Below are 16,086 nucleotides of genomic sequence, written 5' to 3' on the forward strand. Positions count from 1 at the left end.
TCATGTCTTAACAACAGATTTGAAAATATCATGGAGTCTAAATCTTGCTCTCATTCTCTTCTTCTGGATTACTGGTCTATCCTGTCTCTGTTCTTCAACCCTTTAAATTTTAACCTGAACTAGTCACCCTTAGACATGACCTTTGACCTTACTTGAACCTAGACAACAGACTTACACTCTTCCTATGAACCAATGTCATAGCTGCAACTGAGGATGGAAACCTTACCTGAAAATTATTTTTGATGAAGAAGAGGTTAATGTTGAAGGTGCAGCAAGTAGATGGTAACACCATGAAAATGTGAACACACTTTTGGTTTTGGCTAGGAGTTTGTGTGTACAATGCATTTGTAGGTATTTGCTTGAGTACCATAAAGAGAAGATGAGTAAGAGACAAAGGGTAGCACAATAACAAGATGCAAAAAATAAAATTCTAGATTATTCATCTTCCTTCTCCCTTTCTGCTTTCATTCAATAAAGACAGACTGAGTAAAAATATAAACACAAAATCAATGTTTGTACTGTATGTTGAGGAAGAGAACGATTTAATAGTATTTTGTGTGAAATATTTTGTGTAATCTTTGCTACTACAATGTTCAGTGCACTACTTCCAACCCTATAGTCTCTGTTTCACAAACACAAACTTGGCCTAATTCAAATGACAACAGCTGTAAGAAACATAACTTCTGAATATTGTTTTGATAAATTTTACTGGGCTATAACAGTTTTTGACATGTTATTGAAAACAACCTGGAATATTTTCTGATTGTGCAGCTTTAAATCTCTGGTATCCTGTTCACCAATCTTATGTAAACGGTAAAAAGTGATACAAACTCAGAAAATGAAATGGTAAACAAAAAAACAACAACAAAAAAAGTGATGGTGCACCAAACAAAGAAATAAACAGGAAAATTCAGACTAACAGGGAAAATATTGTCAGCAAGAATTCAAACTGGGAACCAACCTTGAATGGTACGTTTGAAGAAGGCCTTGCAGGCTTCGCAGGATGCCACTCCATAGTGGTACCCTGATGCAATGTCCCCGCAAACCAGACACAACCTCTTGGGCATCGAATTTAACATGTATTCACACTTAATTTGTGAATCTTCCCCGATAGTTGATGAACAGTCTTCATAACGCTTTGATCCAGGACCACCAGCAGGACCCAGAGGTCCAGCATTGGAGCTGTAAAGACTCGGGGAGTCTAAGCCGTTGGGGTGGCCGTTCATTGTGGATGAATAGGAGCCTGAAGCGTCACTGGAGCCACCAGGGGAGTGATGGTTGAGACTGTCAGTCAGGGAGGCAGGACTTGACGGCTCAGTCTTTATATAAGAAGACGGACAGTTGGACTCTAGGTGGCGCTCCTTACTGGACATTCTGCAGAGAAGCCTAAGACAGTAAGAGGAAGAAATGGGGACAAAAAAAAACACAAGAAAATTGATATGTTAGACTTTCCAAGAAAAGAAGGGAGGGGCCAAAGTTAAATGCCAGTACAAGCTGGTACAAGTCATGAGGTGCCTTAAAAACAGCTAAAAATGTCTGAAACGTTTTTAAGGTTTAACATGGAAACCAAGCATATGTAACTATAAAACCTCAAAAGAGTGATGAAAGGTTTCAAGAATGACCAGATTTTGTGATGTAAACTGTACTGCTATTTAAACCAGACACTGTTATATTGACATGGAGTGTTTGACTGCTGACCGACCATACCAAAATTAGCATATGCTATCACGCATTAGCAGTTAGTGTTGGTATATGTGATTGTGCTGATCATTTTTAAGGGCCCCTTCACACATAAGACCACTGGTGCACGAAGGAGGAATTGCATGTCACTCGTGCAAAATTGGAGCTGCCTCAAACACCTCGTACAGCTGTGGCTACAACCATTCGCACACACAAGCGGCCGAAAGACAGCAAATGCCCATTCAATCCCTCCCTCGGCAGGTGTCAACCAAATTCCAGGTGCCATACAAGAACATCTAACACCGCTTGCCGGGCACTTAGAAAAGGCGTGGCCATTTGCACTCCTGGCACGATAGTAGACAGCAAGCGACCACATTCGAGCTGTCTGTGAAAAGTGTCTAAGTGCCCCATAAGTGTGATGTAACCTAGCAACACACATGTGATGTGCCAGAGTGTTGGCTCCCCCCTCAACACATGTGGCGTCTGTGTCTTTCACAGAAATTAAGTATCATAAATTGTGGTGTTTTTTAAAAAATTTTTCTACCGCTGCTGTGTGCGTACAACTTTCCACGTGCTTGCACTGTGTTCATGCATGCAAATATGAGCATGCACATAACCGTCACCGCAGTACCGTGCACGCCTGTCCGACCGTGTGTCCCTCCCGACAGCAGGTGGGATGTTTTGTGGTTCCCCATTTCGTTTTTGGTTTGGGGATTTTCTTCTGGTTTCTGCGTCTTTTGTGTTATGTGTGAAGGGGCCCTAAAATTTGATTTTGTTGTGTAGTTCAAGCACCAGATTAACATTGCATAAACAAGCTAATGCGCTTCAGTTTACAACCACATACTACCCCAATTCCAATGAAGTTGCGACGTTGTGTAGAATGTAAATAAAAACAGAATACAATGATTTGCAAATCCCCTTCAACCTATATTCTATTGAATACACCACAAAGACAAGATATTTAATGTTCAAACTGATAAACATTATTGTTTTTGTGCAAATATTTGCTCATTTTGAAATGGATACCTGCAACACATTTCAAGAAAGTTGGGACGGAGCAACAAAAGACTGGGAAAGTTGATGAATGCTCAAAGAACACCTAATTGGAAACAGGTGAGTGTCATGACTGGGTATAAAAGGAGCATCCCCAAAAGGCTCAGCCATTCACAAGCAAAGAAGAGGCGAGGATCAGCACTTTGTGAACTTTGTGAAAAATAGTCAAACAGTTTAAGAACAATGTTTATCAACGTTCAGTTGCAAGGAATTTAGGGATTCCATCATCTACAGTCCATAATATAATCAGAAGATTCAGAGAATCTGGAGAACTTTCTACACGTAAGTGGCAAGGCCGAAAACCAACATTGAATGCCTGTGACCTTCAATCCCTCAGGCGGCACTGCATTAAAAACCAACATCATTGTGTAAAGGATCTTACCATGTGGGCTCAGGAACACTTCAGAAAACCACTGTCAGTTAACACAGTTCATCGCCACATCTACAAGTGCAAGTTAAAACTCTACCATGCAAAGTGAAAGCCATACATCAACAATATAACATCCAGAAATGCTGCTGCCTTCTCTGAGCCCGAGCTCATGTGAAATGGATAGATGCAAAGTGGAAAAGTGTGCTGTGTTCTGATGAGTCCACGTTTCAAATTGTTTTTGGAAATCATGGACTTTGTCCCCTCCGGATAAAAGAGGAAAAAGACCATCCAGATTGTTACCAGCACAAAGTTCAAAAGCCAGCATCTGTAATGGTATGGGGGTGTGTAAGTTACCCATGGCATGGGCAACTTACACATCTGTGATGGCACTATCAATGCTGAAAGGTACATTCAGGTTTTGAAGCAACACATGCTGCCATCCAAGCAACGTCTTTTTCAGGGACGTCCCTGCTTTTTTCAGCAAGACAATGCCAAGCCACATTCTGCACGTGTTACAACAGTGTGACTTCATAGTAAAAGAGTGCGGGTACTAGATTGGCCTGTCTGCAGTCCAGAACTGTCACCCATTGAAAATGTGTGGCACAATATGAAGAGTAAAATATGACAATGGTGACCCCGGACTGTTGAACAAATGAAGTCGTACATCAAGCAAGAATGGGAAAGAATTCCACCTACAAAGCTTCAACAATTAGTGTCCTCAGTTCCCCAATGCTTATTGAGTGTTGTTAGAAGGAAAAGTGATGTAACACAGTTGTAAACATACCACTGTCCCAGCTTTTTTGAAATGTGTTGCAGGCATCCATTTCAAAATGAGAAAATATTTGCACAAAAACAATAAAGTTTATCAGTTTGAACATTAAATATCTTGTCTTTGTGGTATATTCAATTGAATATAGGTTGAAGAGGATTTGCAAATCATTGTATTCTGTTTTTATTTACATTTTAGACAACGTCCCAACTTCATTAGAATTGGGGTTGTACTTTTTAGGGGTCAAAGCGCGGCCTTGTTCCAAACAGCACATGTAAAGTAGCACTGTTCCCAGCACCAGCACAGTTGGGAACCCACCCCGTCTTAAACATACAAAACTGTGTAAAAACTATGATTCTGGATGTTTTCCATCCAGGTTTCAACTTTCAAGGACCATATTTGAAAATGATAACAGTCCAGATAAAATTCTTGTTAAAAAAAGAAAAGAAAGATAATTATTAAAGGGGTCAAATGGAGTGATAGTAGTTTTAATCCACCTTTTATATTTTCATGTATTTAATGCTTAATGTGAAACAAATCCAAATTCCCACAATGATGAGTGTTTACACAGACATTCTACTGCTATAATCATCATTCAAGCCTAACACAGGTTGCTTTAGATTTCTGTGACCCATGCAATAGATATACTCCCAAATGCTTGTCTTCTTGGCACAGCATTATCACATTATTCCAAAATCCAAAGGAGAAAGAAAACCTATATGCAAAGTGCAACCCATACATTTAAGGAAAAAACAAAACAAAAAACAACAGTTAAAATGTGCTTTAGAGTGCTTTTATTCATTAAGCTTTGATAACTATGGAAATACAGTGAAGTAAAAAATGTGCTTATAGCGTAGATTACTTGGCTTCAAGAGGTTTAACAGAAATATTGCATTAAATATTTTAGAATTACAGCCATTAACAATGCTATGGAGAATTTCTGCAATCATAACAACAGAAGCCTGTAATTTCTTCAGAACTGTCTGGGTGACTTATGACTTCCCCCAATAGTCTCTTTTCTGCACAGTCATTCAGTTTTTTGAGAACTGCTGATGACAGACTTACCATACACAACCATAATGATGTAAGTAAACTCCAAGGCACATTCAGTGACTTGGAAATAAATGTTCATGTATCCATCCCCTGACCTATCTTTACGTAACTTTGTAAAAGTGATGATTTGTATTAAGAAGAACATAGTTTGCCTGATCACTTATGGGCCTTGAAAATGGAGAGATTGTGTATCAAAATGCCCATAATTCCTCAATGGTTAATGTAAACCCTTGAATGAAAGCAAAAGTTGACACTCCAAGCACAGCAACAAGAATGGCTTTATTTTGGTTCCACTGCCTAACTACTTATGGGCCTGACTGTAAAATTCAAAACACCATCCATTTACCACATCACAATATTTCCACAGTAATTATGATATGATGTTTTCTTCAAATCATGCAGCCCTAGTCATCAGCAAACATGCCATGTTGACGTAACAATGTTTGATATAAATAGTGACATGAACCGCATCCGGTATTTCCCTGTAAACTTTCACTACTGATTAAAAATGTCCTTCCAGAACATTTTTGTACTTATTAAGTCTAATATAGAGTCTGAGGCCCATTGGTGCTGGTCCCTACATTCTGTAGCATGAAGTAGATGGGAGTCTACAACTCCCCCTGGACAAGACGCCTGTCCTAAGCAGGTTACTTCCCCAGCCAGGGCTGGTAGCCATTCACAGCTGGGTGGACTTGGAAAATAAACATGAAGTGTCTTGTCCAAGGACACAGACAGGTAGTGTAACCAGGACCAAGTCTATATATTGGTAGGCCAACTCCTTAACCCATCGAACTACCTGCTCTATGATAAAACTTTACCGAGGTTACAGTTACTGTACTAACAGTGAAAAACAAAATTAAAAGAAACAAAACCGAATGCTTTAAAAAGTTTGTAAAAATTGTGTAAACATTACAATCAAACCCATATAATGCCAGTTAAAATCAAATTCCTTTAGATACCCACTATTATCATTTAAATGTTGCAAATGCACAATATTTTTGATAAACAGAATTATAATCTATTTTCTCCGTCACCTCCTGTGAAGGACTTTATCTCACTGAAGCTGACAATACTTACAACAAATAACACACCTGTGTGCGCACACAGGCCATCAGTCAGATTGTGTCATTGTGTGACGGCCTTTCTAAAGGGATGATGAGCAGTGAACAGCAGCTGAGAGATAGTTAACAAGAAAAAGAGACATACGTGCTAAAATGGGTTAGTTCATGGTTGGTTCATCTGTGAAACTGTGGAAAAAGAGAGGAGCATCTATGGCGTCACGTATTCGCACAAACATACCCATGAAGCCGACGGCCATCCGTCACTCTCCAGTCAATAACGGCTTGTTCTACATGAAGGTAATCAGTGAACAGCTTCTCCGCCGCTCAATCATCCTGAAGTCGGCTCCACACACACGTGATACTCATGCACACATGTACAACCACAAACATACTACATACAGAGAGTACCACAGTCATACATACAGTACACACACTGCCAGTTCATAGAAGTGTTCTGCAACAACATCCATCCATCCATCCATCCATCTTCTGTACCCGTTTACTCCAATTAAGGGTCAAGGGGTGGCTGGAGCCTGTGCCAGCAGTCATAGGGCGTGAGACAGAGTACACCCTGGACAGGACACCAGTCTAACGCAGGGCACAACAACATTAATAATAATTAAATAAATAAATAATAATAATAGATACAGAGCCAGGCTGTTATTTTATATTGCTTTCTCTTTTTTATTTCGTTTTCCTCCTCCACTACCTCCCTAAGTCTCCTCCCATCCTCCTGCCATTCCTTCTCTCCCTGAGGAGTCCGACTGATGTCTCGTTAATGGCAGTTGTAATTAACAGCTATCTTCTCTCTGTCCGTATCTCACCATCCCTCTCTTTGTCTACCGTACTATCTGCCTGTCTCTCTATCAATTCCCATTCACTGCCATCTCTCTCTCTCCGTTGATGTCCACTTTCTTTCTCTATGCATTTACACTCAGTGTTCCTTTAACCCTGTTCTCCCTCCATTCTTCTTTCTCTTATTGTTAAAGGCAGAAAGCACAAAAGGGGTTTTTAATTAAGGCAGGATGCGACTAAACGAGGGGCTTCTAAAGTCCAGTCGGCCTGTAAAAGATCCCCGTTCTGCAGGGACCCATAAAACACAGACAGCACATCGGCAGAGAACCGAGAGGGGGGTTGGGAAAGGGACGGCTGTGAGAATGAAGGATGGATAGAGACGGGCAAACAAGTCAACAGACGAGCAATCAAGAGCAAGAAAAAGGCATAATGTGACAAAAAGAGAAAAGTGAGTTATGACAATTGCTGTTTGTGATATGTGTGTTCAGTTTTTAATGTTCAACTGAGGTTCAGTGTGTGTGATGTACAGCAAACCTGCCCTTTATCCAAACCTATTCACTCAGCATGCTGAAAGAAAGAAATATGCGGAGAACAAATTGCTCACTACCTCAACATACCAAGGATTTTTGATGTGTGTATATGATGTACACAGTACATTTTTCAACATTTTTATTTCATATCTTATTTCAGTAACATTTTCATCTTTAAGAGGTTGCTGGTGTTTGGCGATGTCAATATCTTTGCAGAAGAATCAAAGTTCAAGTCTTTATGCTCCTGATGCTTCATCTCATACTGCATGTTTGTGAGACTTGGATACCGATGGTACTAAGTCTCTTCAGAGGATCCCTGGGTACCACTGGGGTGACTGTGTCAAATAAGTGACTACTTAGGGAGACTCAGATAATGAGTATGACTTACATGGTGAGGAATGGTCAGCTACAAGATTTTAGCCATGTGGCATATGTCTATGGGCACAATCCACCAAAGGTGCCTCTGTGTTGAGGATCCCAACAACTGGAGAAGGCCAAGGGGATGCCCATGTTTCACTTGCCTGTGGCAAATAGATGGTTACTTTTGGGAGTTGTGGATAGATCAAGGCAGACCCAAGGTGGTTTCATGGTGTGGTGGATGCTGCTACACATGCCATCAGTGCATGTTCACAGACTAGGCTTCACATAAAGGTACCTTACATGACAAAATTTACCTTTACCACACATCTTTCAGTGTTCTTTGTGCCAGGCCCAGTGTGGGGTATGTGCAAATGCAGTGTGATGCTACACTGACCACACTATAGAACTGTCCTGGGTCATGGCTGGCAACTACCCAGACAGACAACTAGTCCACCCACACCTCCCGAAAGTGACAATGATGGTGAGTAACCTTAGCGATGAAACATCTTTGCTTGTAAACATTTGTAGTTACAGTTTAAGACCCTGGCAGCTTTCAGGATATTGTCACAAAGGAATTATCACATTCAACTCAGGCTATGTGTTTTGTATGTGTTTGAAAGTCTGTCACAGATTGTGTACAAACTCCTGTAAAATGGTCTGATTTTGATATCTACGCAGATTAAGTGTGAGACAACGAGCAGACAGCAGTCTGCGGGAATTCAACTGGATCCAATGGGAAGCTACAACAAGTCTGTGGACAGAGTTAATAAAACTAACTTTTATAGAATGTAGAGTTCTGCAGAAATCTTGAGGTTCAAATCCAACACCGAGGTTTGACGTTCAAAATCCAAGTCATCTTGATTTTTTTCACTAATAGGAAAAATTGTAAAATGATAAAAGTCCTGCATTTCCACTGCATTATCCCTTTTAATGCAGTGCTCAAAGTGCTTTACAATCATGCAACACAACTCCCTATTCACACATATGGGCACCGCATTTATGGCAGTGATGGTGTGACAAGTGTCATCGCTACACCTGCCCCACCCACACTTTTTTTTACCCATCCAATTGGAGGATTAAATTGACGACTCTTGTTCCAAGACCTTAGGACAATAGCAACATGGGAACATATGCCTCAGTGACAACATGGTCATCAGTGGTAATCAATATCATCATATACATAAAGGGCTACGTCTGTCTGTCTGTCTGTCCGGGATAAACTCCCAAACTATAATATGTAGCCCTAAAAACTATATATATTCTGAATCCTCATGACATGGGGAACAAACTGGTACCATTTTTTAAAAAGCTGAACTGAAAATTACCCCGAAATAGCAGGCTGTGGGTATGACCAGGCAGATTCAAACTTCCAGCCCTGTATATGTGTTGACCATCTTTGTTTATTTAATCCCTTTCTACAGCACACTCAGCACAGCACAGCCACAGCACACTCAGCAAAACAACATGCTTAGGCTGAGGCTGTGGGTATGACCAGGCAGATTCAAATTTCCAGCCCTGTATATGTGTTGGCCATCTCTGTTTATTTAATCCCTTTCTTCAGCTACTTTATGTTCTCAACTGTTAAGCACCTGACTGTCCTGTACAACCCAGTTTGCCTTCCTGTCTGAATACATTCATTTTATGTTTGTAAAATTGCAATGTAAAAACAGTGAAATACACCACTACCTCAATTTTGGTTCATTGATATTTACATTTACTGTTACCTACCTTTTGTGTGTAATTTTGTTATAAATTTGATTGCAAAACAAAGTCTGCATGAAGGACTTCAAATGTGTTTGTCTTTTAACCAAGTATTTCCACTTAGTTTGGGGAGTCCACCTCTTATAGTTCTGCTGGACAAACTTTAGCCCATTAAATATTATGTTTATAAGACATCAGCATTACAAAAACAAATGTTGGGCAATTGTTTTGATTAAAATGTCTAAAATGGCTTATGTCTAAAACAGGTTAATCCGGGCAGCGCTGGGTACCCCAGCTAGTTATCTCATAAATGCTTATGACCAGAAAGACCAAATTCTGTTCAGTTCATCTTCATGTTAATTCTCACCATAATGCAAAATCAGAAAAAAACTTATATGCATTTGATCATGAGTCATTAGGTTAATTACGCCAACCCTGCTTAACCTGTACCACTCATGCTACCTGTCTGTGTCCTTGGACAAGACACTTCGTCTGCTTTGTCTCAGTCCACCCAGCTGTAATAGGGCACCAGCCTTGGTTGGGGAAATAATCGGCATCAGACTGGTGTCCCGTTTATCTAGGGGTCACAGACTTCCATCTAGTTCACACTACTGGTTCCGAAGATAAGCACTGGTGCAAATGGGCCTGAGAGTGAGGGTTAGTAAGTCTTACTTCTTCTTCTTAATCCACCAAAAATCAGGAGCTGACCTACACATTGTAAACAATGTGGGAATTGAAGTAACAACACTTTGGTTCTGAAAAAGCCTCCCCACCACCACCACCAACGAGGTCAACTCACACTACCGTGTGGCTCAAAGCATAACATGTAGATACATGAATAAGTATGATCAGAATGAGAGAATGAAGCAGAAAGCACTGGAACAAATGTAAATGTGAGGAGTGAGTGATGGGACAGAGGACGATGGTACAAGTGTATCTACATATTTCTAAGGGATGGAGAGAAACAGTGTGATGACAGAAACAGAGAGGAGACCCATTTAAGGAGATGATATGATGGTGATGATTTAATCTCTCCTTTTTCACTCTTTATTCTCTTTTGTGCCCCCTCCCATCGATCGTCAATCCCTCTGAGTGCCATTAAGTGAAAGAGTTTAAGTGCTGATGATTTTTTCCCTTCTCTCTCCCTCACAAATTCCTTTACTTTCCATTCTTCTTCTTTGCTGTGTCTTCTTCTCCTTTTCTCTAATCTCTTTTTCTCCCTCACTCATATCTTTTCCCCACGCTCTCGCTCATTTTGCTTATAAATGAAAAATAATGGCAAAGGGGGAGAAATAAAAAGAATTATTAAAATAAGACATGCATGCAGAGGAGGAGAGGAGCGGGAGAAGATTAAGAAATCACAGCCAGCGTGCTGCCGAGCAAGAGGTTGAATGCATTTATGTATGTATGTTATCAGTATAATTATAGCGCTATGTAGCGACAGCTCAGCACTGAAAGAGCAGTCTTATTGTGTCTGTGCACGCCGGAGATGAATATATAGAGAGAAGAAAGGGGCTGAGTCTAATGTTTTTATCAATTCTTTACATTTTTTAGGCATTTAAAGAGATTTATACATAGGAAAAGCGTGATTATTTCATTTTCTCTTTGTCTTTTCTACAAGGTTCAAATATGTGAGCAGTGTTAACACGATGTTACAGCGAAAGGCATCAGATTTTGCTGGATGCTGTCACAGAAAAGGTTTTTTTTTTTTGTCCTGATGTACACCATGCATTTCAGAAGATCCACATTAATGTTTTACTCAAATTTAAGTGTCAAATAGCAGATTTATTTGTGTTCTATTTAGTGTGAATAAATGTTATTTAATCAAATTTTTTTCAGTCTCTAGTTTTCTGAAACATTGCACTGAGTCAATAGTTAAATGTCAGTGCCTTTTTCACATCATTGCAAGTTGGATTGTGCACATATGGAGAATTATTATTATTATTATATTTTTTTTCTTTTAGAGATAGTATTTTGGTCAGTCCAGGCCTGGGAACATGTGTTGGTGCAGCAGGTCACGGCATCCATCACACTTTGAAACTTTCTTGGTTCAGCAAGCAGAAATCCAGTCCATCCTTAACTCTCAAAAGTACCTTCTACAGCTAGGTGAACCATGGGTATTCCCTTGGCCTTCTTCAGCAGCTGGGGTCCTCAACAATGAGGCACCTCCGTGTTGGATCATACCCACAGAAACACACCACATGGCCAAAATGTAGATGACATTCTGACTTAAAGCAGGTGGTATGCCTCATCTGAGTCTCCCTAACCCTAAGTAAGAACATAAAGTTATTTCAGCCATACCCAAGGATCCTTCGAAGAGAGCTAGTGCCAAAGACATCCAGTTGTCCCTTTAGGTTCCGTCTTTGCTACTGTCAAGGTCTCACAATCATACAGTAAGACAGGAAGTGCCGGGACCTGAATGACGTGGACCCTCATTCTCCTTCAAAGGTGTAAGCATCATCAAAGATCTTTGTACAGCAATCTCATGACTCCATAAGCGCTTCTTAGGCTTCTCTTGATGTCAAAGGAAATGAATGTCACTCCTGAGATTAATAACAGTCTCTACAACTCTGACACTTTCACAGAATACAGATACACATGTAATCACCAAGTCCAGGAAGACAGTGAAAGCCTGGATCTTTAATTGAAAACCCAGATACCGATTCCTCACTCTGCTTCTCAAGTGCTGCAATCAGGGGTTCCACTGATTTGGCAAAGATCACATCATCCACATTTAAATTTTGGATTTACATACTATGAACAACAGAAAACAAATAATGTTTTCATTAAACTTTAAAGTGATAATGTGTTTAAAATTGCTGGAAGGAATTGTGAATCTGCACAGCACGGTGGCTTAGTGGTTAGTGCTGTTGCCTCACTGCAAGAAGGTCATGAGATCGTTTCCCACCTGGGGCCTTTCTGTGTGGTGTTTGCATGTCCACCCATGTTTGTGAAGGTTTCCTCCGGGTGTTACGGGTTCCTCCCACATCCAGACATGTAGGTTAGGTGAAATGTAAACTTTAAATTACCCGTAGGTGTGCTTACGGGTGTAAATGTGTTTGTCTTTATGTGGCCCTGTGACAAACTTGTGTCCTGTCTAGGGTGTACACGGTTTCATGCCCTATGGCTGCTAGGATAGGCTCTACCCCCCCAACCATAGCCTTTAATTGGAGTACATGTGTATAGAAAATGGATGGATGGACAAATGAAGAGGGAGTTGTGAGACCATGTGCAGCAGGAAAAAGGGCCAACAGTAATGTTGAGTAATGGACATGAATATGTTGGCCTTTTACAGATCATGACTGCAATATGTAACTGTACCTACCATCCTGAAATGCTGTTCATCTGTCCGTGCATGTCTCTGTACATGTGTCCAGGTGAACAGAGTGTTCAGTACAGGGGCTCTAAATCTGAGCCATAAATGCACCTCTGGTGGATCTTTGTCAAGTTTGAAGATAAGCAACAGTCACCTATTTTCCAATGTTACACACATGCCAAAAAAAAAAGAAAAAAAAAAAAAAGGGGGGGGAAAGCATATTAACTTTCCACACACTCAGTGCTGGGCTACCAAATTTGCGACAGTTATACATTGCATGGAGGTCTTGTCCTTTGTGGTGACTTCAACATCCACCAGAGGACAAGTACGGATGGGAGGAAAGGTTTCCGCTGAGCTGACAAACAGCACCGGATCACCTCAGGGCTGCTGTATCAGCCCCAAACTCTTCACTTTATACACTTACGACTATGTATCCAACATAGATAACACAGTCATCATCAAATACACTGATGACATGACCATCCTGGGCCTCATCAAGGGTGGGGACGAGACTGGGTACAGGCCGGTGGTCAACAGAACACTTGCCTATGGAGAGGCAAGACAACAGAAATCATCATTGACTTAAAGAAGAAAGCCCCTGAAAGCCCCCCTATTGAGGGCACTGAAGTAGTGAGAGTGGACAGGCACGAGTTCCTCAGCCTTCATATGTCATCTGATCTGAGCTGGTCTGCAAACACTGCAGCCAGTGCTGTTCACACTTTGAGATAAGCACTATCTCAGGCAGAGCATCACAAAGCCAATTAACCATCATGGCAGCATCCTCACCTAGCTACCCCCTCTGCTGTCATATGCCAAGACCCCTTCCCTACACCTTACAAGGACCACTTTTTCACATGGCTCAGCACACAGTAGCACAGGTAAGGTACAATGTGCAGTGCATATTATCTTGATGAAATATCAAAACTAAATGCCCATGATGTGCCCATGTACTTGGCCACTCAAGTAAACATCTATCAAAGCTACCAATGTGTGTCTGTAATACAAACTCTGGTGTGCCTGAACCGATAAATACAGTTGGGCCATTTCCGGCTCGATGTCTGTCCTTTTCTCTTTGCCATCACATTTTTTTTTTTTCGTCTGACTGCTGAAGCAAAGCGCATGAAAGTCACCATGCTTCCAGAGAGAAAGAAGAGTACATAGAGAAAATAATGGTGAGTTAGAAAAAGAAAGTTTTTGACTGTGTTTTTTTTTTTTTTTGAGGGAGGTGGACCACTTTGATATGACAGGCTGTCGTTAGAGCGGTGGGCTGACGTGGTGTTCTGACAACTGGTGGGGACAAACATACAATCATCGTATTAGAGCGACTACTCTTTTCCTCACTCTGCTGCTCCCTTGTGATCCTTCTGTCTCTTTTGTGTGCACGCTCGCTCTTCTATTATATATAATCTCTGTAAAACTACCTCGCTTAGATGACAGCTTTAAACACATAGTGATCCTCGAATAACTCCAAACTGGTTTCTTCCCTCCACGTTGTCTTAATCAAAGAGACAAAGTTGGGCCAGAAAACATTTTGGAGCCAAACAAAGCTCACATGTTTTTACTTAAAGAGTAAATGTGAGTGATTTTTGCAAAATGTAGCTGTCAGACTGATGGACATACATGCATTTGTGAACAAATGAGGAAGCTCCCTGATCGGGCTAAATTTTACACTTAAATTCAATGTAAGAAGAGGACAGAAGAAAAACCAGTCAGGAAAGAGGAGTGATGGCATTTGAGAGAGAAAGAGAGAAAAGAGAAGTGCTGACGGTGTAGCTACCACGGGTTAGCTAATACCTTTCCATCACTCCAAGCATTGTGCTCTCGATGCTGATAAGAATGCACAGTCCAATAAGCATAAAAAAGAAAACCTTACACAATTCTATCTAGATGATACCGCCAGTGCTTTGGGGTGGGAGAAAGACTGACAAGAGGATACGTAGGAGACAGAAAGGAAAATACATTGAATTAAAGAACACTGTATGGAGGGGAATACATGCTAAATGTATTAACATTATAGACAAATGAATGGAATGATTTCATCAGAAGACTGAATTGCTTTTCAAACCTTCACAGTCCTGTATAGTTTTCTATCCTTTTCTATTGCCCCCCCCCTTCCGATCTGTGTGGGACTGCTGAACTGCTTGTCAGCTTGTTAGTTGTGTACGTGCAATGGTGAGTATGTGCAAACATACACATGCACACAAGTCTTGGTGTGTTTTTACTCACCAACACAAAAGTAGCAGGTTACTATTGTGTACAGGGACCATATTTCTAGTTTCCAGTGGCTTTATAACTAGAATAACTAGACTCGAGGCTGAGTGCAAACGATTGCCATGCCATGTACTTTGTTTATCTGTCCTTAACTTTCATTAAAGGGAGGTGGCACTCTTTTTAACCCAAAAACAAATAAATAAGAAAATGAATGGGAAACATTGCAAAGATATTAATTTAATTCAATATACTTTATTAGCGTCGGTGTTAAAATCTTGACACAAAGCCAACCCACCTAAGAAATGTCACTGAAATCATTTTTATGGTCGTCATCATGACTTGGCCAATAAATAAAATAAACACATTATTATGCATACCCTTTTGCATTCATGAGCAACATTCTCACAACATAATTTCACATAATACATTTTGACGCTTTTCCAATGGATTATGAATTTTGGATTACGGACAGGCAATTTTTTTGAACAGGAACCATATCATTATGAGTGAGCTGGAAATGTTCACTCCTGTCAACACACCTGATTTCACTCTCTCTGGGGAGTTTGACTCAGGAACCGTTTCTAATTTGATTCTAATCTGATTTGTCCTATCTCACTGGGTGGTGACAGACTGAGAAGGGCAATTGCGAGGGAAATTGCATGATTTCACGTGATGTTTGCTCGCTTCACTCGCATGGCGTTGCCAACATTGCACCTGGATTTTAAGTTTTTCAAAGCTGGCAAGGTGACAAGGCTCCTCCCAGTATACTCTCAGAGCTATCGCTGCTGTCATGCGACCCTCTGAATGGACTCGCTGCAACTCCTAATATGACGGATTGGTGAGAGAACTGTGTGGGGATGGGACTGGGCCACAAGCACGAGGTGCAGGGGCGCATACCACAATAGCAGAGATGATTGGAGAGTAACAGCTGCTGCTGCCAGCCTGGCTACAGTTGCAGGACATCAGGACTTATGGACTTTTGCAGGAGTGGAGCACAGTACTGTGTTGCTTTAAATCTTTTTTTTTTTTTATCTGGAGCACTCGCTATGTGCCTCCCCCCCCATCTGTCGTCCTCCTCTCTCTCCCTCTCTCCCTCTCTTCCTCTCCCTCCCTCTCTCCCTCTCCTTTCTGTCTCTCTCCCTCTCCCTCTCTTCCTGTCCCTCTCTCCCTCTCCCTCTCTTCCTCTC

The 16,086-nt window shown here is 41.0% G+C and overlaps 1 protein-coding gene across 4 annotated transcripts in view; it reads right to left on the reverse strand.

Moving 5' to 3' along the window:
• Positions 1-16,086, reverse strand: part of esrrga (estrogen-related receptor gamma a) — a 194,959-nt gene that overhangs the window by 137,057 nt on the left and 41,816 nt on the right. For all 4 annotated transcript variants that reach the window (XM_034188066.1, XM_034188088.1, XM_034188074.1 and 1 more), the window contains exon 3: positions 962-1,386. In XM_034188066.1, the coding sequence (XP_034043957.1) occupies positions 962-1,386 (425 nt within the window). The remainder of the gene's footprint in view (positions 1-961; positions 1,387-16,086) is intronic.

The sequence above is a fragment of the Thalassophryne amazonica genome, chromosome 2, assembly GCF_902500255.1.
Source record: "Thalassophryne amazonica chromosome 2, fThaAma1.1, whole genome shotgun sequence".
Lineage (NCBI taxonomy): Eukaryota > Metazoa > Chordata > Actinopteri > Batrachoidiformes > Batrachoididae > Thalassophryne > Thalassophryne amazonica.